The sequence below is a fragment of the Thunnus thynnus genome, chromosome 23 (assembly GCF_963924715.1).
Source record: "Thunnus thynnus chromosome 23, fThuThy2.1, whole genome shotgun sequence".
In the NCBI taxonomy this organism is placed as follows: domain Eukaryota; kingdom Metazoa; phylum Chordata; class Actinopteri; order Scombriformes; family Scombridae; genus Thunnus; species Thunnus thynnus.
In genome coordinates this window covers 9,437,133-9,464,978 of record NC_089539.1, presented here as the reverse complement: position 1 = coordinate 9,464,978, position 27,846 = coordinate 9,437,133, and the positions used below count along the sequence as shown (strand labels likewise).

The 27,846-nt window shown below is 40.0% G+C and overlaps 1 protein-coding gene across 3 annotated transcripts in view; it reads right to left on the bottom strand.

The window, feature by feature from the left end:
- The window catches only part of tbc1d22a (TBC1 domain family, member 22a), a 133,592-nt gene that overhangs the window by 84,558 nt on the left and 21,188 nt on the right, over nucleotides 1-27,846 (bottom strand). For 2 of the 3 annotated variants that reach the window (XM_067581371.1, XM_067581373.1), the window contains exons 6-9: nucleotides 22,585-22,655; nucleotides 13,230-13,358; nucleotides 10,583-10,648; nucleotides 3,680-3,794 (exon numbers count right to left, since the gene is read on the bottom strand). In XM_067581371.1, the coding sequence (XP_067437472.1) occupies nucleotides 3,680-3,794; nucleotides 10,583-10,648; nucleotides 13,230-13,358; nucleotides 22,585-22,655 (381 nt within the window). Of the gene's footprint in view, nucleotides 1-3,679; nucleotides 3,795-10,582; nucleotides 10,649-11,096; nucleotides 11,160-13,229; nucleotides 13,359-22,584; nucleotides 22,656-27,846 lie in introns of all 3 variants that reach the window. The other variant, XM_067581372.1, reaches the window with a different exon arrangement.

Genomic DNA, 27,846 nt, shown 5'->3' with positions numbered 1-27,846 from the left:
GCATTTTGTGGGCGGCAGAGTTTGACTGACATTTTAGGGGGGGGTAGTTTCTTTGACCCTGTGTTCAAGCTTCCTCACTATTGGTGTGTCCTTGAGCAAGCCACATAATCCCTGCCTGCTGCTGAGGGCCACCTGTACAGATGTGGTGGCGGAAAGAAATAAAAACCTTTGACAAATAATGACTGAAGAGACTCAAAAACAACAGAGATATAGGCTACGTTTACATGGACCCTAATAGTCCAATAATTATCAGAATAAGAGTCCAATCAGAATAAAAATCCCTTGTGTCACCACTTCATTCGGAAGAGACCGGCCCGACTGGAAAGAATTTTCAATCTGGTAGAGAGGGCTGGTGTAAACCTTTGATAATCCTTTCAACAGGAAAATATTAACACCTAATAACCGTGTAAACACTTCATCTGTATTGTTTCTCCCTGATTGGAATAAATAGTCTTCCTGCGCATGTTTTCCCCACGTGGAGGTAACGTTGTGTACGGCTGCTGAGTCATGCTAAAAAAATAAAAAGAGAGAGAGATTCATAGAGAGAAAAAATACATTAAATTATAGATTTAATTCACTTGAAATTCAAAGGCCCTTTTGTTTCTCAGGCCTCCTGTATCTTTGACCTCATTCAGAGAAGAAAAGGAAAAGTCGTAGAGATGAGTATCTCGGGTGTATGACCTACAAACACCTTCAAACATGACTATTTTAATGTTTGTTTGTGTGCCAAGTGTGATAGTTATATGTTTGCGTTACCCATGGGGTGTATGAGTATTTTTTTTTTTTTTTTAATAATGATTCTTGAAGAAATACATTCCGACTTAAAAAGAAACTTCCCACTTTCAAGATGCATTCATGAGCATACTTACAATGCAGGGAGGGGAAAGAGAGATTGAGAGAGAAGAAGAGAGACAGCCAGAGAGTGCGAGAGAACAGGAAAGCATCAGAGAGTATATCTCACACTTCCTACTCCTCCACAAAGGACCAAAATTAGGCCCATGAAAAAGCCAAACCTCTCTCTGCATCAGAAAACAAGAGCACCTAACAACAACAACACAGCGCATCAACCCATCATGTACAATGCCAGCCAGGCACATTTGAAGGTTTGTTGGCTGTGTGTGTTATTCGAGGCTCATCAGCACATGGAGATGCAGGGGAACAAAGCACGGGGTGATGCTTTGAAGATCTGACAAGAATCTGACTCGCCCACAGAAAAAGGCAAAGAAAGGAAGAGAAACAAATGCAGAGAGAGAGAGAGAGAGAGGTAGGGATGAAGAAGAGGAGAAGTCGGAAAATGAAAGAGTTACAGACGAGGCAGATGGAACAAGACACAGGAGAATATGATAAAGGAAAAGAAAGGAACAAGTGAAGGACAAGAGAGGCTAAATGAAGAAAAAAAAAACAGTCAGGTGGGTCACGTCTTCACACGTCATTGTGCTCACAACTAGTCACTGTGGTTAAGAGACATGCAGTCTTTATGTACCTGCGTATGTTTCCTTACTACAACAGCGCTGTTTACCAACTGTTTCATAAAAGAAAATCATTACATTTGATGTGTAAAGATTTCATATTTATAGATAATTCTATTTGTAAGACACTGTTTTATAAGCTGTTTTGTAAGTGAATGTCTTCAAGTCGTACCGGATCTAAGGCTGCAACTAATGATTATTTTTATTATTGATTAATCTGTCCATTATTTTCTCATTTAATCTCAATTGTTTGTCAAAAATGTCAGAAAATGAAACATGTCAATCACTGTTCCTGAAGCACAAGGTGACGTTCTCAAATGTCTTGTTTTGTTCCGACCAAAGATATTCAGTTTACTATCACAGAGGACGAAAGAAACAAAGAAATATTCACCTTTGAGAAGCTGGAATCTGAGAATTTGGATATTTTTTTTCTTACAAATGATCACAAATGATTAACAATTATCAAAATAGTTGGTGATTCATTTAATAGTTGACAACGAATCGATTAATCGACTGATCATTGCAGCTCTAACTGGATCTAATATCAGTCATATTTTCAATCGACAGAAATCTCATTTTGGAATAGTTTACAGTTTAATAGGGACAGCTAGATAAAAACTAATGTAGTCTAATAAAAGAGCAAAGCAATAAATCATATCCTCATGAAGGGTGTAATGTTCAGGATTTTGTTGAAACTGTTTTATGGAGGGCTCCAAGTTGAACTTCATGGTCATTCTGAAGGTTGGACTGTAGCTTGTGATGCTGCTTCTGTACTGTATTGCATTATACTAAAAAGAAGTTAAAGTAGAAGTTAAGATTTTCTTTAAACTCTCACTAACGCTGAGTAAAGTGCTGTGTGCCAAATGAGAACAGGGGTCAGAGATTCCAACCTCTTGCGTGCTTACAAGCACTTAACGTGTGGATCCTAATTGTACCTCCGTGACCGCGGCTGGTTCAGAGTGTGCAAGGTACTCCACAGAGCATTGTGGTTTCCATTCGGTAGTTCTACTTTGAATGGCTTCAAAGAGAGCTTGATGGGCCAAAACATTAAAAAAATAAAAAAAAACTACACAAACACAGTATATTGCCGGGATGCATTAATAGGGGCTGGACATGTCCGGTAGAGCTGTTACTACTTAAAAACCTGTCATGACAGCAAGGGGTCAATTCCCATTGCTTACGGTCGCATTTCTGTATAATGTGTGTGCTTCAGCAGCTATTCTTACTGCCGATTATCACCAAAACACACAAAGAAAAGGAGTATGTTGCAAAAATAAAGCATTCGCTCTATACTGGAAGAAAAACAACTGTCAGTAGGTGGTCTCATTCTATAGGAATAAATAACTTTTGCAGTAAGTAAAAGAAACTTATAATAAATATATGTGGGGTTTGTTCATAAACTTCCTGAAAAATATGGAGGAATCCTTGACACATGAACAAAAAAACACTGACTATAAAGTATGTTATGCACCAATAGTAACTTTGTGCATTTGATGTTGTCTATACAAACACAGAATCACTACTTTCTATAGTGTCAACTATCTCATAAAAGAAAAAAATACAAGGGAAAATAAAGTATTATTGAGGTGGAAAATAAGCTCAACAGTTTTTACAATTATGATCCATACAATCCATACAATGTACATTCCTGAAACGTCAACTGTTGGTTTTCCGTTTCAGCTGCTGAGAGTCTGTGTGTGCTTTGTATTTGACGAAGTATGTTTGTACTTTCAACATAAACGCACACAGCAGGAGAACTCTGGAGAAAACGATGTAGCGTGCGCAAACGAGCACACGCGCACGCCTACACATGTCATGTTCTCTCGCTCATACTCAACACATCCCGTCTAATCATAACGATTAAACACAGCGCTTTGATAAATAGAGCGCATTTAAAACATAAACTGAAGAAAAAAAGAAGAGGCAGAGGTGGAGGAATAGTTCCACGGCCAGAAAGATATTAAAACACAGACTGTCTTGAGAGTCCTGGGGTCGACTCCCTGTGACCTGTGGTGATGAACCGGCAAATAAACCGGAGTCTTGCCGGCTACAAAAGGTGCCGCTCTATACTGCGGAGAGGAGCACTTGCAATAGAGGGGCAGGAAAAAAGATGACACACATGACCTCACATAAATAGCATATCACATAAAAGATTTAGGAGTTTTAAAAGGGAAAGATCAGAGGCAGAGAGAGTGAGAGGTGCTACTCACCGATGTACTCGAAGACGTAGACGACGAAGAACGGCGTGACCAGGTCGTTGATGCCTTGCACGTAGCCGCTGGCCGGGTGGCGGATGGCCCAAATAAACAGGATCCGTTCAAAAATCTTACACACAAACATACACAGAGACATACTGTCAGAATAGTCTGTAGATTGAACACTAATGCACAAATGTATTGAATTTACACTAACACCAAACAGAAAAGCATTTAACCTTTCTATTAGAGTGGCTACAATCTGGAAATGTTTAGTATAAAACTAAAGACTTTACTAAAACATTTTAACTCTAACAATGAACCCTCCCCTGATCTTTTGAGTTATCTATCAATCAACCAATTGAAAAATCAACTTCCACTGTAAAAGATTTCACATCTTCTGACACCTTTAAAAGTTATTCTCGCACAGCAAATAAGGCATGCCATAGAAAACATCTGGTTAGAATTACAGGTTTCCATAAACGTGTACACTTCAGAAAGTGAGTGAGGTGTGGAGGGTGGTAATAGAAATCGAAACAATTTGAGGCATGCCAAGCTCGAGGAGAGGAAAGCGGCTGAATGAGGACGACCTTGTTGGAAAACTATAGATGTAGACTTTCTTTTTTAAAGGTATTATTCATTTGGTTCAAACATTGACTTTTTTTTTGCAGTCATCATTCCACATAAGCTGAACATATTTTTGTTTAACCTCATCTCCTTTGTTGGTGGATGTGTTGGAAGAACAACATTAAAGGTACCCTGTGAAGTTTTTGAACACTAGTAGTGCTATAGAGCAATGTCCTGTTTTTTGTTTTTGTTTTTTTTTTTTGGGGGGGGGGGGGGGGGGGTGTATTATGAACGCAGGACACATATGTGCTTAGTTATCCTACTAATTGACAGCTGATGGTAGTAATGCGCACAGAAGCGAAGGAATGCGCCAACAAAGACAAGCAAGAAAAGCATGTTAGGAAACATTGATTAAACGATGGAGGATTTACAATATTTTTTAAAAATTGGTTTTTTAAATGTTTTATGAGGAAGGAAATGCCTTCAAAATGTTTATCAGGTCTCTAGGATACACACGCTGCATTTAAGTAAAAAAAATTTATGTAAAAAAAACTTTTGTGTTTATAAGAAAACTCCACAGGGCACCTTTAATAGCATATATTCTAACAACAGCATCACAAAACACTGACTTAAAACCCTCAATACTTGAGTTCAATGTTACATGAGATGCGAATAAAATATTCTATCTTCAAGCCTTAAAGTTAAATGTTTAATGTATGTGTTGTTTTGTTTTTGTTTTTTTTTGTGTCTGCGTGTGTGCAATAGGTATTTGAATAGTCTCACCTTCATATTGGTATTGATTGTCTAAATGTATTTTAGGTAATCTGTAAATTAAAACACTTGTTTTCAAATTAGGTTATGACTGTTTGCCCAAATAACTTTTTTTAATTAAAGATTTTCAAATAAATTATTTAGAATAAGAATCTGCACTAAGGATTTTGGATGTTAAAACTGGGTGAGCAGAGTCTTATCTATGATGGCATTTTCTTTGCTAACTCCTCTCTCTCAGCACAGAGCGACACCTCACGCATCAGTTTCTCAGCTGCATTATTTTGTGCACCAAAAGCTCACTTGGAACTTTGTTCTCAATCAATCAATCAAGTTTATTTGTCACATGTAATCATATAAGGTACAATCACAGTGAAATCTAATAAACTCTGCTTTGCTGTTGGTCTCGTCCTTCCTCTCTTCTGTTTTTCACTCAGTTTGTCTCTGTCTCTTGCTTTTCCCATCTGAGCACCTCCTCCATCTCTTCCTCTCTCTGGCTCTCTCCCTGCTCCTCAATATTTTTTTGCAAAGCAAACACTTCCATCTTCGTTATGGGTGGCTGTTTAATGCTGTCAGCCCCAGTGAATTAGAGGAGGCTTGATGTTCAGCTTGTTTTTCTAGTGCTCAAATGGATTTTCCCAAAAATACAGAAACCCACTCACACCTTTCTGCACCACACCCATCAAACACCTTCATATTTTTTGGGGGGTATGTCATGTCTCTGTCACTTTCTAAATAACCTCATAGCTCATTGTTTTAAGGAAAAAAAACACAGTCATGGTGATATTGGTTTTTTTGAAAGCTGAGCGCACAAAACCCCTCATTTTTATTTAAAGTAATTCCATCAACATTAAGACAGTCAGACAGATTGGGAAGATGCAACTTTCTCTGGCTTTCCCTGTGCCACTTTCTCCTCAAATCCCCTTTACCTGCCTCTACACCTCTCACCTCCTCTTTCCTTATCAAAGCCCTATCCATCAAACATGGAGAGGTGCTGGTGCTAGCAGGGGGAGTGGGTAATGGGACTTTCTTTTCATGCAACCTCAAAAGCTGACATACATATTTCACATTGGCACCGACACAGAGAAGCGCTGCATGTGAACCCATGCACACACACATACACGGCAGGAGGCTCCTCCATAGAGGCAGAGGAGGTTGCTCCTCCTCTATTTTTGAGAGGTAAAAGGGAGACCAAAATATAAAAAAAAGAGTAATTGGTTGAAATAAACAAATACCAAATCTCAGTGTCATCTATAACATATTTTTTCTGTCTTCTTTGGAAAAAATCCATTATTGAAATGCTGATTAAAATGCTTCAACAGGGACACCTGCAGGGCGGGAGGAGAGGAGAGCGGAGGAGGAGAACGGGCTCCTGCTGTCCTCCTCAGGGCGGGATTTCATATCAATTTCATGTACTTCATTTTTTTCATGCTAATCTGTTATGGACCAATTCAAGTAAAATGACACTGCAAAAGGACGTCCTCCCTAACAAATCAACAACCAGAATACAATATTGACATCGTGTTGATCCAATGATCATTTCCAAATTTCATCTTCAATTCTCCACCACTGTGTTGTATGTGAGTGTGATGAACTGGCAGTGAAGCAATAGATTCATATTTCATAGAGTAGCATATTAGAGAAGAAATGATAATGTCCAAATTGCAAACTACTTTTAAACACATCACTGAGAAATTACATTTTATTTAGACCTTTTCAACAGAGTCCAAATTTCCTTTATTCAGATTTACATTTCCCTTTTTTATAGAGCAGTAGATAGCTACTTGTGTTGGCAAATGCAACAGTTAGCTTGTTGTTGCAGCACTGAAGGACTGTTAAGGACTGCAGTTAAGCTAACGGGAGAATAGATTTGGACAGTGGCGGCGCAAGAGTGGCAGGAAGCTGAAGGGGAGCGGATGGAGAGCTATGCTCTGCTGGCGCAGCCTCGGGCCTATCTGCCTCAGTTGTCCGGGCTCAACACACAGCGGGACTACGGTGGAGTTCTAAAATGAACTCCTCTCATCAACAATAGAAATTTAACAATATAATTTAAATGAAACAACCAGGAGAGTTAGCTTGTTTGTCATTGTTGCTAATGATATCAGACCGGTTAACCAGCAGCGACACAGTTCTGTTAACAAACAAACAAGATGACCAACAGCCACAAATGCAGTGTTATGACATGAATACTTCATCTCCATGACACAATGGAAACATCAGATAACGGGAGTCAGATACATGTTCTCTCTCTCTCTGTCTCTTTGGTCACTAATTTCATCTTGGATTGTTAAATGTCTCTCTGTGTGGCTGAATTTATCTCCTTAACCAGAACGCAGCAGAGATTATATAATGTGCTGTAGGTAGTTTGCTTGTTGAAGTTACAGTGAGCTGTCTCGTCTCACATGGAAGGAGTTTGATTCATTTGGAATTGATCCAGTTTTTCATTGAGTTGTTGTTCAGTCACCTGTTGATATCGTGTGATTAGTGAATGAGTGTGCAGGAGGTCTGGCTGCTTGCTTCTGACAGTTTCTTCATTCTTGTTTGTTTTTAAGCTGAGCTGTATATTGAGTAATAAGATTAAAGTAATTTCTTGTATTCAGCACTGATCTGTACCTGTATCAGATTATAAGCTTTGTGGTACTTAATATATTTCTGTATACTAAGATATGTATATGCTACATTTCATTAAAGAAGCAGCCTTTTCACCACTCAGGGGTTTTTGTTTTTGAAAGCAAATTGTTTTATATAAAATTGTCCCCCCTCCAATTTCATCGGATGGGTGACAATGATATAGCATGATACGGTTTGTTGTAATATTCCATGTTACATTCTGTTTGAATATGGGCTGCTATTATTTAACATGTTATGCTATAAATTATGTTGGTGTATGGTGTTTTAAAATCTTGTTCCATGTGCCCCTTTTAACTTTGAACAAAAGAAAATAGAGATAAATAGCCGACTAGTTTAAAATAACAAAACACTGTGGGTTGGTTTTCCTCCTGTCCTCACCAGCCGCCACTGATACACACTCTACCCTTCCCACACCCACTTTACTATTGGCAAAGAATCCCACCTGTGTGTGTTTGTGCGCAGCAACATTTGAATGCGAATGACAGAAAACCAAGACAAGGAGAAAGCACCGGCTTCAAACCGAACAATGTTGTCTTCAGGTTTGACCGAAGTTCATTTAGTCTTCAAAAGACGGCAAACTAGATTCCTGTAAATGTTGTTAATCTCACATTAATTTCATATTCTTCTGGTAATGCCGTGCATCTCCAGGACAGGAAATCAGCTTTCCCGAGTCTCCTGTGTCATAATGCTTTGGCTCCATCCCATTAGTTCCAGACCCCTTGGGACCCTGATAAGGGTAATCTCAAGGGGTAGGAAGGAAATTGATACAACAAAAATGGTGTCAAGTCAAAGAACTCTTCATTGACATCTCACACACAAAGTGAAAAGGAGTAAAAGGGGGGTCTGGAGGTTTAAAAGACGATCCCACTGTCAAAAGACGATAGGTTCAGTATCTCAAATTGCTACATGTGCACGCACTCTTTACTTGAAAGGCATCAGTTAAATGTTTAAATGAAAAAAAAAAAAAGACACCAAGCTCTAATAATAAATCCTGCTCATTCAGCCTGTAATCACAATTTGGAGGCAAAAGTGAGCGTTTTCTTCTCACGTCGGGAACTTGTAATTGCTGATTATCTGCATCTTGTGAAGACTGCATTGTTCTCCAAAACAAGAAAAACTCAAACACTTAGATACCACTTAGGAAATCACTGCAGAATTGCTTCAATATCCCTCTCTCCCCAAAATGGAACAGACTGTTGACTGCCTTCCATCTTGGCTAAATCTCCCCGAGCCCCATGAGGGGAGCGCAGAGACAAACAACTGAATGAAATGAAGCAGAGGTGATTTTCAGGTGGCGCCGCAGCAAGTATAACCGTATAAAAATAAAAAAAAACGGGGGGGCCATTGGAGTCAGTTGAATACCAAAATATAAGAGGAGCAACGCTGCCTGAATATTTCAATGCACTCTGGTGGCTTTCATTTGGCACGCAAAGAGAGGGGAGCTGGTAAACAGGGACCGCGAGGGAGAGAGACATGGCTTCTGGGAGGACAAGAGGGGAAAAGGAGGTAAGGGGGGAGATAAAAAAGAATATAGACGGCCATAGTATATACTGTACAAAAGAAGGTAAAGAGAGAGGTTAGCGTACAGAGCCACTCTCCTCGTCTGATCTTATTTATTCCCTCCTTACCACCCAGGTTACAGAGTCGTATCCTTAACAATACAGGGGCAACGGGAGGTGGCGTTACCTGGAGAACTGTGTGTGACTGAGTGTGTATGAATTCATGTGCTTGTGTATGAGTTTGTGCTCCGATTGCCTTTATTTATATGTGTATAAACATGCATACATTGCTGTCTGTGCTTTTAGGAGTGTATATGCGTGTGTTTGCTCACACCTATTGTATGTGTAGGTGTATTCACACACACACACTGAAGGTAAGAGAGCCCTGGCCACCTCATTAGCCTGCACCTCATTATGAGATATTTCTACCTCTGCTGCTTCTCAGGCCAGTGGTTCTATGTATGGCAGGGCCTCCCAGAAGCACTGTAATAATACGATCTACTTAACCCCATAGAAATGAATGGCGTCGAGTTAATTTTAGCGTTAAGTTGTATTGAGGAGCTGTGCTAATAGTCCCGTAGGCCTGCTGAGCCAACCTCTAACACACATGCTTATTCTTACACCGCAGCAGAAACAAAAAGTGACTCGAACCGCATTTACACTTCAAATATTTACCGTGAGTAACACTATTATCCAAAAGCAACTTACAAAGAGTAAGGATTCAGCATCTTGGTCCAGTAATGTCCGCCTTGCCATATGTTTTTCTAATGTGCTCTAACTACCTCTGATAGTTATTGTTTTATCAAAGATAATGCTTAAGAGGCTTTTAAGATAATTAGTTTCTATATCCCCTACAACACAGTACCCAGCAGTGACAAGATATGCTTTGTTCAGTAGCACTAACAAAGCAGAACAAAGAAGCTTTCATGAGAGTGCTAACCATGCAGGGTGGAGATTTATGTGTATCTGATATCATGCATGACTGCAGGTATGATTCGGTTCTTCTCTGTGTGTTCTTAGTTCTGTGGGCCGTCTGTATGTGTGTGTTTGTTGTTCGTCCATGCCAGGTCATGCAGTGTGCAACAGCAAGGGTTTTCCCATTTCAAACTCCTAGGCAGATGTTAAAGGAAAACACACCAAAAAAAACTCTACGTGTTGACTCATGAATATTTTTCATGCTGCACTCTCCTTTCTGAATGTTCTTTTCTTTAGTTTTATGATTATACTAACATGACACCCACTGATACCATAAACACACCCCATAAGATCATTTATTCTGTATCTAGACTATGATTCTTCATTGACTTTCAGTCTAGCCTTATTTCTCTGTATTTCATACAATGTCAGTGTGTCATACAGCTACTCGCTACTGGCTACCACCCAAATCTGCCCAAAAGCAGAGGGGAAAACCCTGCTAGGTGAGGTGGTGTGTGTGCAGCAGGGGGGGTCTCACCTCTTGGACAGAAGCTTGTTGAAAGAGAGGAATAAGAGGATTAGTTCTCGGTATGTCAATGTGAATCTGCAGAGAGAGAAAGAGAGAAAAAAGACAAACACTGAAGCAACGGGCAGGTTAGCACAGATCAGAGAGAGAGAGAGCAACAGTTAGTGGATTGGTGTCCTTGATTGAAGGCGGACGGGGGGTTTCGGTGGTCTGAAATGGATGGCGGCAGTGATCTTAAATGCTTATATGTGTCTATGCATGTCAAGTTATATCTGTGATAGTACAGTATGTGCTTGTGTGTGTGTATAAGACCACGTTTCCACCATTTCAGAGTGTCTACCCCACAGATTAACAATATAACAGGAGGACAGATTCGTCAGAAGGGAGCCAGACGGATGCGGGACAGCAGCTGGAGCCAAGCCAACTGAAAATAGTCCAGATTGCATCGGACTGTTTGCGAGAGTGTGTGGCTTGTTGCTGACAGGACTGGGGGATTGAGCTATATTCACAGTCCTGTCCACCTTACCTCTGTCACCTTTGGCTGCAGCACCAAAGTCTCAGGACTCATCCTAGGAATGTCTATGTGGATCTGACAGCAACATGGGAGAGAAAGTGTTAGATAAACACACTCACACACACACATACGCGCACATTTGCACTCACGAGTACCACTGTAGAAGTCCCCTTCATGCTCTTGTCCTCGGCATTTAGAGCAGTTTTTAACTAGCTGTAGGAAATGAGCATGTCAAGACTTAAAGGAAAATTCTTAGATTCATCGACCTGGGTCTTATTCTAATAATGGAGGATCTACTGACTAAAGTAGATCCCAATACAATTATCTACAAAAGAAAATCTGGAATTTTCCTTCAACAAGTGAATGCAAATGTACTGCCCTCAATGGGTGTTATGTGTGATATTAAAACTTAGTCAAATGACACTGAGTAAAATGATTCCATATAATGCTTATACTACTGATCCCACTGGGAATCAACATTTCTATACAACTTCCAGCAGCATTCAGTTCGTCGAGTTGCTTGCCTGTATGGTTGAGTTCAAACTGCCTCTGCAAAGTGCAAAATGACTGAGTGACAACGTCAATAAACGACTGGTTAAAAGAGTGGAAGAAACCAAGACAAACAGCAAGCAAGCAAACGAATGTTGAGCTTACATCTGACCGGTAGCGGGAAGGATTCCACTGGGTTGCCAACGTTTTTACTGCTGGATGATTGCTTAAACTTTAGCCACCAGAGCTTGACAAACCCAAAATATAACAAGCAAATGTTTGGTTTTACTGCCCCTTAGTGGGGGCAGTTTAATGCAACTTTAACAGTTGCTTCAAACACACATCTCCAGTGTCTTTCATCCAACAAGCTACCAGACTTATCTTGTGTATTCTGACAGCTTTATAAAAGGCAAAGCTTGATTTTTTTTTTTTTTTTTTTTAAAACACTTTCTTTTGGGATGGAATGAAACTGCAGCAGTACTTCAAAAAGCTTGCAGTGCAGGCTGGGACTTCTACAGTGGCTACATCCATATGCATATGTATACACATGCAGAAGCTGTTTGGGCAGGTTACCAACTACATAAACGGATATATTAAGGAGACAGATGGACAGACACGAGAAGAGACACAAACTATGGACACAGATGGAGAAATTCAGACTGGCTGATGGACCACCCTGTATGAATACAGACACATAAACAGACAAACATATAGGTTCATGTACGTAAATATATCTAAAGCCATTTAAACACATTAGACACGAAACATAAACTGACATATGAACAAACACACGTAATCACACACGGCAACAACAAAAAATCACTAGAAATCATCCCTTTCTCCATCAACACAAACAGTGCTTGAATGAGCGGAATTTGGCAGAAAAAGAGGCTTCAAGATGCGAGCCAAACAATCATCAAAACAAAGTATGCTGGCTTTCTGGCACAGTGCAGAAGAGATCAATGGGAAATTGGACAGAATATGAAAAATGTGGGTTTTCGCTATCTACAGCCCACTTTGATGTTGCTTATCGGCTTGAAATGAATGGGAAGTAGTTGAGTGTTAAAATGAAAGAGTATTGGGGGGACAGAGAAAGAGAGAGAGAGATAAATACAGACAGAAAAGACAGTAAAACTAGATATTATTTTCAAAGCCAAACACAAGAGTTCATTTAAGCAGCTCTCTGAAGCTCGGGGCGGGTTGTGTCTGCTCTGTGAACAGAGCTCGACCACACTGCCTCCATGTCAACACAGACAGACAGACAACGGTCCTATGAGTACATGAGGGGAAGAAGGAAGGGACAGAGAGCGGAAAAAAACATGGAAAAGCACTTTTTGCCAGATAACTGGTTTCAGTAATCCAGGCTGCAGGGCGCAACCCTGTCAAGACACACTCTTTCTCAGATACACACACACACACAAACATACACATGAATATCTTTGTGTCCTGGGTTTTTGCTGAGGGAATACATTAGTGACAAGAAGCTGTTCTTGTAATTGGAAATGGAGCCTTTTGTTGTCCTTCTCTCATTCCTGTCCTTCAAATTCTGGGATTCAGACAGGTGTGCGGGGGAGGAAAAAAGCAATGTAATAGAAATCATTACATGAAGAAAAAATATATGTTTGTGTGTGGTTTGGAGTGCATGAGCATGTATACCTGTCTGTATGTGTCCTGATGGTGTTCGTCGTTGCGGGAGTCGTAGTATTGCTGGATGAAGCCAAAATATTCCTGTCTCTTCCTCTGTAGGACGCTTTCTCTCCTCTCTGCATTAGCTGGCAGGTAACCCTGAGAGAGAGAGAGAGAGAGAGTTTGAAAAAGAGACAGGAGAAGAAAGGAAGCAGAGAAAGAAAAGGAAATAGAGGAGATAGAAGAAAGAATTCAGTCTTACAAGCTTACACTGATGAAAAAATAATGATTGAACAAGAAAAATATATTCTTTTGTGATGAAAAATTAAATTTGGCGTGAAATACAATCTTTTCCTCTGTTTTGTTCTTTGATATACCATATTTAACATCATACATACTGTCCAAAATACAGTATTTCTCTGTTTATCTTTTTCTTCTTACTAACTAGATTAAATTACGTTTCGGATCTGTCTCGAAAAACGGATTTGTTTGGATTAAACAAACACTATGACGCATTATTTTGAGCTTTAGAGGTTCTGGTAGGTTGATTTTGTTACCTTTAGACAGAGCCAGGCTATGTCCCAGCTAAGCTAACTGTCTCCTGACTGTGTCCATGAGGAAATGTATGAGCATACTCCCCAAAACATTGAAGTATGCCTTTACATGTCCATCATAAAATCTGTTTTCATTGAAATGGCAATAACTTCAATCATTGTACTGTCCAATTAAGCCATGGTACAACATTGCATCAAAATTAAAAGCACTAAACCATTTTATATATGCATTACATTATATGCATAACTCCCTGGCACTTGTGTACAGATAGTTGTACAGGCCCAAATAAAAACTTTAGAAAGTAACTGGTAATAGCCTCTACCAACACACCTGTCTATTTGTAACACACATGCACACAGACACACTCTCACACACGCTAGTGCTAGTGGGTTCCACATGGGACTCATTAATTCAGCTCTGTAGATATTCAGTAAGAAAGTCTCTTCAGTTTCTGAAACCACATGGCGTTTTATGTTGTCGGTCTCTTTCTTATTTATTTGTCTGTCAGTATTCACTATTTAATGAGGTTTTATTTCTAAACTCTTGTTTTAAAACCTCGACTGTTTGCTTTGAGTCTGTTAGCCGAGTTCAATCACAAACCAAACTCCTCCACCTGGGATTACATAGTCTGTAAATGACACACTTCACTTTGCAAGGGAAACTTTCTGCTTTCTTGACAAAATGTTTGCCACCTCTTAAGGGAGCTACCTTTCTCTGTGTGTGTGTGTGTGTGTGTGTGTGTGTGTGCGTGTGTGTGCGTGTGTACTTCTGGGAACATGTTTGTCAGACAATTTATGTGAGCATACATTTGTGAAAGTGTGTATCGTTGTCCTTGTGCGGTCAGGCTTATGCAATGAGGAGAAAGTCAACTCCAAACTGAACAACAAATCTTAAGTCTATTAAAAACGAGAGCTGGGACCAGGGGCTCTAAAATATTCACAAAGTTAAAGTCTTCAAAACAGAGCTCAAACACGCCTGCTTGCTCTGAAAACTTGTCATCCATATCGTAGCTGTTGATGTGTTTTAAATTGTCTTATTTGCATGTGCGTGTATCGGTTAGGGATATTTTGTTCTTATGTTAATTCTCAACAATATGATGATAAAAGTTACTCATCACATTCATCTGAGTAGGGTTTAATTAATCTTTCCTAATTTCATAATCTTAACTTAATCTATTTTGTTACCATTTTGAGCACTTAAGATCGATTTTTCTACTTTGTATCATTCCTTTTGACAAGACAAGAGCTGAGAGTGCACATGACACCGTGCACAGAGTACACATTATGAATAACAGAGTTAGTTGCAAAGATTGACATCACTTTGTTATAGCCAACAAGCTGTTAGCTTAGCTAAAGCCCAACTAATGAATGAACTTAAGAGATACTGGTTTGCTGGTTTTATTAACTTCGGACAGAGCCAGGCAAGCTTATTTTCCCTGTTCCCAGACTTTATGCTAAGCGAAGCTAACCAACTGCTTGCTCCAGCTACTGCGATCTTCTGATTTAACTCTCAGCAACAAAAGAAATAATGTCAAACTATTCCTTTAAGTTTTTTTTAAAAAAGGCATCATTTCATCCATTAGGCATACATGTTCCTTCATGGAACTTCACCCATATGATGACAGGTCACGTGATAAACAACCACCTGTTGAGTAACTACTGAGCCATCTCCATGAAAACTGAGTAAACTCCATTCACTGAAGAAGACCTTGACGTGAGAGGCAATTGAAAGGAAAAAGTTGGTAATTGGATACTGAGTAAATATTTTTTTATGATCAAATCTTACTTGTATTCCCTTGTGAAGGATTTTTTAAGTAGACAGATGCTGTTGTATACCTGCTCCCTTTTATCAGTCTGTCTGTCTCTCATTTATTTGACATCACTTCCAATTTAAACTGTTTAAATTGGAAGCGCGTTTTTCTGAGAACACATTTGGCTGCTGTTCAGTCACATCTGAGATTAACTCTGTTTTGGACTGGCTTTAGTGGAATCACCACCAAACTAAACTCATCTACCTGCACCGACACACAGTCTCTGAAAGACATAACAGACCTTAAAAGGCCGATGTTTCCTGTGTGTGTTTGTCATCTACCTGGACCTCTGTCTTTCTTGTGACTCTGCTATAGGGCTGGGCGATCATTTCTATTTTCATATCGTCCAGTAGTGGCTAATCGAGATCACTGATAGGAGATCCAATACCAAAAGGGCAGCAGAAGAAGGAGGAGGTGGGGGCATTACATCACAGCATGCGTCTGTGTGTCTGTGCTTGGTACAACAATATCATAACATCATGTCCCGTTTAACACTATTATCTTATTTTTAATATCACAATCCAAATCATATCCATGACGTTAACTACTCTTATGGAGCACTGAACAAAGTTTTGGTGAGCAGGCATATGAAGAGTGGAGATGCAGGTTTCAGATGCATGGAAAAGAGACAGCAAACTGGTTTGTAATTAAGGATTTAAAATTAATTTTTTTAATTTAAAAAGGAATTAATAAATTAAATGGTCTAAATCCAGAAAGAAACTTTACCAGTAAGACTAAACAGAGGTTGAACTGCACAAGCAGTTTATCTTCCATTGGTTGATTCTGCTGCCAATCAAACGTGCCTGCACTCTTATTAGCTAGTTTTACTGACTCCGCCTCCGTTTTTTTTCTCCTGTGTGCACTCATTCTTCTTTCTTGGACAGTTTAACTGACCCTGCTGTGACGTGACAGTGTTTATATCAAACAGTCCCCGCTGCGTTCAGACACGGAGCTGAGAGTCTCACTGTTTGCTTGTTTATTCAAAGCTCATTAATATTAAACAGGTCACATGTCCAAATTGCACCATATTTGACACTGCACATCCTTGGGTGCCCAGCAATACACTCACCAGGTGTGAAGTAGATCAGATGAACAGTTCTCATGATATACAAAGGACATACATACATATAAACAGACAGACAGAGATTCCTTGCTTTTTAGTTAGATGAACTGCAGTGCCCGTTCAAAACGTGTCTGAGACATCCTGAGTAAGTCTTGAACGGACATGCAAAGTTTCATTCACATTTCACAATTAAATAGTAGTGCTTAAGTCACTTAAACTTTTTCAAGTCCACAACGTTAACTCCACCAGCAGAAGAAAAAGTAAATCAATGTTGTTTGTGAGGTATTTTTATATATTTCTCGAGAGGCGCTCATCTAAACAACTTCATACTTGACACTGCACTTTCTTGGGTCCCCAGCAATACATCAACCAGGTATGACGTAGATTGGATGAATGGTTTTCAAGATATGCGAAGGACAAACACACATACAAACAGACAGAAGGAGATTCCTTGCTTTATATAGAGAGATATTCTTTTTTTTTCCTCGACAAGACCCCAAGAGATGTCTGGAGAGTCTAGAGGTTTATTTGTTGCATTCAACAACTTTGCTTGCAGACACATAAACACACGTACGACACACATGGCTAACACATACAAACACTGGAAACAAACGTCATAGGCGAACTAAAATGTGAAAAATACACTCAGTAAGACCCTGGTTCAACACACTCACATGCGGATGATATGACATATAAACACACATCTCATTTTATATTCTCTGTCAGCCCATCCATCTTATCCCAACCCTTCACAGCACCACCATTCGAAGTATTTCTCATTCTCTTTATCTGTTGGTTTAAGTCACTAGCCCTGAAAAACAAAACTGTCAGCCTTTCACAACCAAAAGATGGCAGACACCTCCCGTCCCATCTACCTGACTGCTGCTTCTCCATCGGTGCTGCCAGTCAGCCAGACGGTCACATCTCTGCCCGCAGAAATCCGCCTAAGCAATGACTGTGACTTTTTCACAGTAGCTGTCTGCCAAAAAGCCCATCCGTCACATATTGAAACTGCTCCATATGCAAACTCACACACACACAAAACATATGCGTACACGCAAGACAAAACAGGCCAGCTACAAAACAGTAGGCTCTGGTGTTATGTGCACTCTGCCAAATGAAGAAGAAGAGAGCATGCGTGTGTTGAAGGTTAATGGACAGCTTAATAGAGGTCAATCACTGCAGCTGCATTACTGCTTGATAGGGCAGGACCATGCACACACACACACACACACACACACACACAGGGAGATTTGAAGACAATGAAGAGGACGAAACTGTGGTAGTACAATTAAGTGTGTCATGCACAACTTGGTGGTTTTATTTCATTACTACTCTTTATTACTAATCATAATTGAAACATTTCAATGTGTCTGCTGCAATATGTCTTGGTCTACTGGTTAAAAAGGGTGAATGAGTGGAGATCTGCGTGACCTGCCAGTGGTACAAAATGTGGCAGTGCAGTGCTTCCTCCTGCCTCTGTTAATCTGTCTACATAAACTTCATCTCTTCATTCTTCCCTGCATCAATCTACTAACTCCTCAATCCTTCCATCCCTCTAATGGATCCTCCACTTCAGTAAACTCTGTAAAAAAAAAAAACAGGACAAATATGCTTGGGGAATCCATTTGGGGAATTTAAATGAAATTGTTTTTTGTTGGGTTTTTTTATAGTAAGCTTACTCTGAATCTAAATTATTTTTTACTTAGCAGGAGTGCATTATCGTGGAAGTAGACTGGAAACAAACTGTCCTGCTATGGGAACAGCAAAGGTCAAAGAAACAAAACTTATCTTACTTTAAAAAGGCTCGTCTCTATGTTTATTTGTCTCCATTTTACACTTGCATCTTGTCAGACAAGTTTTGCTTTTTAAATTCATTTTTGCAAACTGAATTAAAACAAATATAAATATGCAAAAGATTCACTGGGGTTTCACTGTGTCATATTTATTGCCGCTACAGGTTTTTAACCAAAAATGACCGACTTTAGCCAACATAAGCTGATAGAAGACCTCAGTGGACTTTTAATGGATTTACCATCTATTCTCAGTATATGTGCACTGGAGGTTTCAAGTATCCACATCACACTTGTGTAGGTTGTATACTGGCCCTCGATTGGCTCTAAACTAGTTGAGATGTCACAAATCCTGCCTGTAGGTTCACGCCTTTAACTCTGATTTTCCGTGACCAAAGAGAAACTTTCCGCTTTCAGAAGATGAATGAAAAAACAGCCTTCTAGTGTCAAACTGCACATACATCATTCTGCACAGAGTAAGCTCAAACATCCGACTGAAGGAAGAACATGAAAAACACATTTATGACTGGAGGGAGACTTTAAGGTTTAAAGAAGGCTTTGGAGTCAAGCCCTTCAAGTTTTTAAGAAAAAATAAAATGACATCCCCCTCGTTCTTTGTCAATACACCACTGATATGATCCAAAAGAGGACCACGTACTGCGCAGTCAGTGGTGGGCAGCGCTGCTTTTGGCTCATCTTCGCTGTTGATCTTCATTAACGGAGTAGGCGAAATACAGAGTGTATTTCTTCACAAATGTACAAACCGTAGTTCTGCGCACACAAAGGCAACATTTTTCTCCTGCTTCTTGTCTTGTTTACGAAAAACTATTTTCTATGGACTTAGTTGGTAATCTTGAGAGGTGACATTGACTCTGCGCTTCTTATGAATGTACTGAAAAAGGCACAGCGTGTTCTAGCGAGGTGTGAGATGGCTTTAAGATTGTGCATACCCAGACAAAAAAAAAAAAAAAAACCAACCCTACTCTTTTCTCTCTGGCAATATAATTATATGTACTGTTATACAGTAACAGTTAAACATAATAATCTCTAAATCAGTTCTGCTGCCGGTGCTTCCTGATACATCTCATATAACCCTTTAGCCTTATCAATATTTCCACAGCCAGTTAGTTTTCTCCTCTCCCACCACTTCACATTTAACAGCCACACTCCATTAGCAAATGTACATATTGCCACAGGCTGACATTCTTTCACAAAGCAGAAAAGCCATTTAATTTCTTTCCCTTCTCCTTCAGGCTCCAACACCAAGTGCTCTTTAAACAAATGAAATAAGATGGTATTATTTCTGAAATAATGGGAAGTTCAACCGGATGTGTTTCTGAGGCCAGGGGCAACCCGTGAAGCCTCATGTTCATATATTGCAAAGAGGCGGAGGGAGGGAGCTATCTAGTGAGAATAAAAACTACTCTCTCCCTCTCCATTTTTTTTTCCACCTGCTTCCTGCTTTTTAATTTCCACACTGGTTAATAACAGTGGAGACCTTTGTGTACGATTTCTGTGATGTGGCGGTAAATGCGGGCCGTTGGGGGAGCATTACCGAGCTCTGACCGCAGTGGGAAAACTTGTTTCTCGTCTTTGTCGGGCAAAGACGAGCGTGGCTCAAGCATGCCTGCTGGAGGGGAGGAAAAAATCAAATAAGTTGGTGCACACTGGTGAGCAGGAGAAGGGCACAAGGGACACCACTGGAGTGAAGTTTTATTAGGTGCCTCTGCCAAGTTTATGGAATACAGCGTGGGCAGGGAGTCTGAATGTGTGTGTGTATGTGTGTATGCGTGCGAGACAGAGAATAGATTTTTCGAGCCTGATCCCTCCTATCTATTTCTCCACTGGATCATACCCCAGACAGGACAGAAAAGGCAGTCAAGTGTTATGACACTTCAGAAGATATGAGTGCTTTTGACACTATGCCCACTTTTAGCTTTAATCCAAGCCTTGGGTTTAACCTGAGGATTATTCCTGCTTTAATCTATTGAAAATCTTACAAGGTGGGGCAGAGATAAGTTCAGATATGGATCATCATGGTCAAAATAGCCCCTACATATTTATCATATGGAGACAAATATCCTCAAAGAAGATGTGAGTTGTATTCCTTTATAGCTTTTTTCAACTTGTTAAAATCTCACTTCCAATTTGTCCTTGAAAGAGAGACACAAGAGTTTAAATTTCACAGCTTGTTGTAACCATGTTGGAGAGCAAAGCACCACCTTGGTTTTTAACAACAGACGAAAAAAATTGCAAATCAAATATTGAGACTGTCTCCTGAACTGAGGTGCTTCGAGGCTTCGGAGCTTAAGAAAGGTGAGTGTGACACTGCAGTTATGCATTTAGCAGCATTTATTGTGGTGAAAAGATGACTGTTGGAACATATTACGCACACTGTTGGACAACAGACACATAGATTACTGCAGAAGAGGTTTGAGGGATTTCTGTGAACCCTCTCCATAGAATTCAAGGTGACCGCATTTAATTCATCTATAAAGACAAAAACTACAACTTGCAATCCTACACAGGGTGAATATATGAAAACTCAAGCATTTTAGATGAAGTATGACTTTTGGCAAATACATTTATTTGCCTTCTTGCCATGAGTTAGATGACTGATACCACTCTTATGACTGTGTGGTAAATATGGAGCTGCCATAGAGCTATGGGGCAATTAGCTTAGCATAAAGACTGGAGGAAGTGGGATACAGTTAGCCTAGCCCTATCAAAATTTAGAAAAATACAGCACCTCTAAAACTGATTATTTAACATAAACAAACAGAAATCACAAGACAAAAATATCAAACTACTCCTTTCAGACGAAGCTTCGTAACAGAGAAGGAAGACCTTGTAGAGGATGGATCGTACTTGTATTTCTCTTTCTCATATTCCTATTAACATTACAACATAAAAACACAGCTTTTTGTGTTTTTCTCGTGCTTCTTTGCCCTCCACACAATACTCATCTTTGATCCTTCCATCTTTTCATCTGCAGGGAAGCAGAGGCGGTCCAACCATCATTTATATAGGCTACAGGGCAGCTGTGCTCTGCAACTCCAAAGTTCACAGCAGTGTTCTCTTCATTCATATATATGTACCAACTGTATGTACGTATACATACATACATACATGTGCACACACAATAGCTACCCACACATGCATGCACACATACTGTAATATGTATACACACAAACAGAGAAAGCCAAACACAACACACAGACACAAACAAACCATTAATAGGGTGTTATCTATGGTACATTAGCTAAAACATCCACACACACACACACACACACACACACACACACACACAAACAGTTAACTAAAGTACAGAGGTGCCCCTCCCGTCCCCTATGCCTGGCTGCCTACACTGCAGCCAATGCTTTGCAACTTCATACGACATTATGAGCCCTCACTTCAACAGAGTACCAAACAAAGCAGTCGTTAATGCTTAAAGCGCCCAGTTGGTAACCTCCCACCACCAAAAAACACAAACAGCCACACATACATCCACACACACCTTTAATGACATCTTTTCTGCGGCACATTAGCTATTGTGCGGTAATTAATGGGAGAGTCATGGCGTTCAAAAAGCCAGTCGTCTCTCTGCAGACTAAGAGCTGTACACCACAACAATGGCTTAATGAGTAAACACACCACGCGTCTCATGAATAAATTATTTGTGCCTCGCAATTAATTTTCCCTATTGAAGTTTAAAAAAAAAAAAAAAAAAAAAAGCAGGACTGTTACCAGTCTTCATAAATCAAAAGGGGGAGGGGGTTGGGAGAGAGAACATGACAGCAACTTTGTGTGCATGTGTGTGTGAGTGGTTGAGATCATCTGTAATGGGTTTATTATTTGTGCAATTTTGTGTGTGTGTGTGTGTGTGTGTGTGTGTGTGTGTGTGTGTGTGTGTGTGTGCTTTTGATGAATCTGTGTCTTCACATTGGTGTTTATGTATGTGGTTACATAGTTTTTTCATCTGAGTGTTCTTGTATCCGAGTGTTTTTGTGAGCTGTGAGTGTTTTCACGTTTTGCATAAATTTGTATTTGTTTCAGGATGTTGCTGATATTTGAACATATATATGCAGTGTGTGTGTGTGTGTGTGTGTGTGTGTGTGTGTGTGTGTGTGTGTGTGTGTGTGTGTGTGTCTACATGGAACTTACTGAAAGGAGCTTCCACGTGATTGGTCGAACCTGTCGTGGGATTCCTGACCAGCTCAGTTTCCGTAGCTCTTCTGTAGAAAGACAACAAAAAAATCCCAAAGGGTCCATGTTAGATTGAGCAGTTTTTGGACAAAGACTTAGATTCCCCTCCAGAGCATGACAGATACATTGATGAGGCAATATTATTCACCATATGGCTATAGGTTTTCACAGATATATCGATATGGTAGCCTATATATATAGTATGTCAGCTGATAGACAACCAGAGATATGAGTGAGGTCATTTATAAACAGCGTCTCTATCACATAGTTTGTCCACCTGAGAGCGATGCCAAGTAGAGGTCGACCGATTAACTGGTTTGGCCGATTTGGCAAATTCTTGTCAACTTAGCTACAAGCAGATATGGCAGCCCTCCCTCCGAAACCAGCCCCTCCCTCTACCAGTGCTACCTGCAGCAGTGAATCACATCAGCAGCAGAATGACTGACAGTGACTGATGTCTGTGTTCTTCATCCTATCTAAGCTGCACTCACTATTTTCATGTCAGAAATATTATTTATTTTATTGACATGTTATTTTTCTTTCCAGTGAGATATTATTGAGTTTATATAGTGACTTTGCTGTTGTGAACATTACAGTTGCTGCTCTGGAAAACCGAATCTAGTTCATCCAGATTGATTTATTTACTGATTTATTTATTTAGGGATTTATTAGACTTAGATGTTCAGTTCAACAGTTATCCAGTTTGGAATACAATCAAAGATTGTTCGTTGCCGACAGTTTTTCATGGTGGTGAGAACCACGGTTTCTGTTTCAGCCTCTGATAAAAACAGCTTTCTCCACCTTCCACCGGGCTTAACATATGTATTTACCAGCATGCAGCTGTGATCCACTGTGTAGATGTGTTCATTATCAGTTATTGAGCTGATTGCAAAATAAACAATAAAATTCCACAATAACAGTTTGTATTTTTATCAGTACACACTCGTTGCATAAATGATTGCCCCATCTGTTTTTCAGTAGTGGCAGCAAACCAAATACTGACGTCATAACCTCTCTTGTATGCTAACAAATACAGACTCACTGTGATAAAAGAAATCAATTTACCATGACATAAAATAGAGCCATTAAGAACAATTTTCAAATCATTATAGGATCATTAAGTCATTCTTGAACAGCTGAATCAATCAATCAATCAACCGACCAACCAGCCATGTCCTCAATGTCCAAACTTTCTATCCTGCCTCTCGCTCTCTCTTTGCTGAAATTATCTGATGGGGTTAGAAGTGGATTATTAACTACATTCTCTCCTGGCCAGGTGGGAGAGCCGGCAGGCTATAACGTAAAATAAATCTGATGGAGAGGTGCAAATTGAACTTTTGAATTGGAGGAGAGCAGTTCCCTATGGGTCCATGAAGACCAAGAAAATATGGCTCAATGCTACATATTACATCCAACCTCTCTGACACACTCATCTTGATAGTAATAGGGGATGGAGGGTGTGAGGTAGAGATCAACAGTGGCTCAAGAGAAAATACATTGTCTTGTGGTATCTAGTAACTTGGATCTTGCAGTGTTTCTCATATATGCTTTTAAAAGCAGCATAGCATTGCTGCTAAATGATGAAAGCCACTGCTGAAAATTCACATTGTACATAATAGTCATGACGAATGCAAACCACGCACGCTTTCTCCACTTCAAGCAGCCGGACAGGATGAATGACTGACAGTGACTGATGTCTGTGTTCTTAAGTGTTTCTAAACTTCACTCAGTATTTTTCATGTCAGAGACATTTATCTTATTGACATGTTATTTTTCTTTGCAGTGAGATATTATTGAGTTTATACAGTGACTTTGCTGTTGTAAACATTACAGTTGCTGCTCTGGAAACAATATTTTGTGATATTTAAAATATAAATCAATTCTAATCCTGCTCTTAATTAGGATTACTTCAGGTGTTTACTTCATCAGTGAGCATATTTGTTTCACTTCACTTCTTGCTAATGTCTGAGTGTAATTTGAAATACTACAACCAGTGTTGTTTTTTTATTAATATTGTAAGGTCTAAAATGATGTGAAAATGCATAGTTTTTAGACAAATAACATCATCAACCCCCCGACTATGCTGGGGCCTTTCATTCTTTGACATTTATTATACTATAACTATCTGGGCCTCCAGAGTGCTTCTGGTGTCAAAAGCTCCTGTAAATTTTCACACACGTGGCTCGATGAACATAAAATAAATCTATCTATCTGTACTTTTAAGTTATTTCACTGCTAGTGTGCGCAAATACGGGTCCTGGCAACATGGGTTCTGCACGAACAACAGCACCGCTACTGAACAAAATCCTAGGGGAAACACTGTCTTGTCTTTCATCCTAGTTTCAGTGAATCAAATATAATAACCAGACTACAATAAGAATGTAGGATATAATTTTCCCTGCACCATAAAGAGATCATGTTTGTAATTAGAGTTAAAGCTATTGTTTGTTTACCTTTACCTTATCCATGATGTCTACCTCCAGTGCATTACACACTCTTTGTCAGTCTGCCTGATTCTGACCCACCTTGGGGCTTCTTTTGTGTTATGACATAATAGTCAAGTCACACGAGTTGAAAACAATTAAGCCTCACAAGTAGAAAGTAATCTGTCTTACATCATCAGATCCACAGAAATAATGATTCTGTGGAATCCTTGATACATTTTCTTCACAACATATCCAAATAACTGCCCTGAAAGGCAAGTTAAATTATTAAGTGATCTTATCTACTGAGACCAGGCAGCTTAGGATATTCAAGATGTATGACTGTGCGTTTGTCCACCACTGTTTTTTAAGAAGCAGGAGGTTCCTGGATGGGTTCTCGCTAGCATTAACTCATCCATTATTCACAGATAGGTCTCCCTCTGCCCAGGCCCTGCGAGTCTACAAACAGCCATTAGCATTCAACAGGATGAGTTCCCACAGCCGAACTGAGACAAACATGAAAACGCAGTGGAAATCTCTTCACTTGTAATTGCACTGCCACTGTTTTACCTGCGTTCCAAGAGTGAAGGGAAAGAGGGGAAATTGATTTCAGTGCAAATCAAATGGCACTGCCTTAACATACTTTTCTGGGTTAAAAAAAAAAAAACAAATGTACCTAATGAATAAGCCAAATTCTTCCTAGACTCTTATTCAAGGCGCTGGCTGGAAATTGATAAGCCCTTCGCGCAGAGTGAACGGTATTGATTAGTGCTGCCAAATGACTCTGCCTTGCCTGTTCTTCAAGGCAAATGCAACGGAGCGTCAGTGACAGATAGCAGAATAGGAAATAGCAATCAGATAAACAGCAATGGGCTAAGTCCATTGGCTAAATTGAGTGAAACGCATTAGAGCTTGTTCGGCTGATGGGAGTAGCTATTTATTCACTATAGTTCCTCTGCATCTTCCACTTAAAATTTCTCCCTTACCTTGTCCCTTGTGACTTTAATTATATAGATATTCAATACAGTGATCTAGTGCACAGCGTGGCTTTGCTGGTTTGGAGGGAGTCAGAGCCCAGCAGTATGGGAAGGTTTCGATTACCCCAAGGCTACCTGTGCAGCAGCAAGTCTCATTCAAAAACTGATAGAAAAAGTCTCTCAGATGTGACACACACCTTAAAAAATTACAAAAGGAAAGGTGCTGCAGGTTTTCCACTGATTCTCTCCGTGTCTCCTGGCTCTATCTCCTCTCCTCAGGACTACAAATGGAAGGCAACATGTATGAAAGCGCAGAGTTACGGTGTGAGTTCAGACATACAGATAAAAAGGAACAAGCTATGTTTTGCCTCCCTCTGAGTCAGGAGCTCTTAGGCATGTGTAGTATTAAACGTACATACTCTCCATTCAATTTGTCTGGTTTTTTTTCTTTGAAAGACAGAGTACCATTGTATAATGGCACTTTACAAATTAGTTCATTAACTGCTGTTTTTTCTGTTTTGTAAGGAAATCCTCTTTATTATACAATACCTCATGTTACTGACATATAATAAATAATACAATAATAGCCAGTGCAAGCAAACTTAATTGGCATTGCAGTCCTGTCTTTGTGCTGCAATCACAGCCAGTCCCGATGTGCTTTGTTAGGGTACATCCCGTTTTGCAGGCTCATGAAAGACTGATTTGAGAGCTGTGGCTATTGATTGACACTACTGCGTGTCAAAGGACACTTGCATAAATTTAAGAAATTAGCATAAAAATTTCACAGATCCCTTTTATCGCCTGGGTGAATTTTTATATCTTTAAATCTCATGTGTGCGTGTTTACATTAAAATGTCTGAATGCACCGTTCGGCTGCTTTCGATGACATTCACCTTTATGTGGAACGGGTCAGCTGCAGTGAAGTTACGTAGGAACTACTAAGTCCGAGTCTTTAAGGGTGAAATCGTTATCCTATGTGCAGCTCTACATTCATTACGCTCCTAACAGCAAGTCAAGGGTGTCTCTCCTCTTGCCTAGCACCCTTTGAACCTTCATTTGCACTGTCAGACAAAGAAATGAGTCCATGAATCTTGTGGGCACGGGCTTAATTAAACTATGTTATATTTCCCCCACCTGGCATTAATCTCACCATAGGGGGTATAGAGAGGAGGGGTGAAGGGGCGTGAGGCACGAGTTGGCTAATGGTCTTTACATCCTGATGCTGCAGTGATCTCCACAGAGCCCCGTCCCCTCTGGTCAAACACTTAACCATTGCAGGGACAGCTAGTGGAAGAAAGAACGTGTGTGTCGAAGGGGGCATCTATGCAAGTGTATGTGTGTGGGCATGTGTAAGTGTGTAGGAAAAGTAAGGGGTGTTTATTTATTTGGCACCATGTGGCCGGCAGAACAAGCAGATGTGCCCGGTAAGAACCATGCATCACAGACAGAAAACCGCAGACACAGCCTCTATACTCCTGCAATTCGCTGCCTTCCTCACACTCCAGCAGTGAGCCGGACCGCTGCGGAATCCAAATTCACAGTTCACCCGATGAGTCTAGATGACTTATAGACCCACAGCTTGACTGTCAGAGTACTGATGCACTGCGCTTGTACAGTATATCAAAGGACAATGTCTACTAGGAAAGAATGTTTCATCCTATTCTTCCAGTTTCACACATTTTAATTAGTCCTTGCCTTAAAGGCTGATTTGAGAGGAGATCTGCAGAAGGAAATATGTAATCTATCATCCATCTGTGAAATACACTCTGTGGTGATGCTTAATTCTAATGCAAATACACTCACATGGGAATATGTCCATC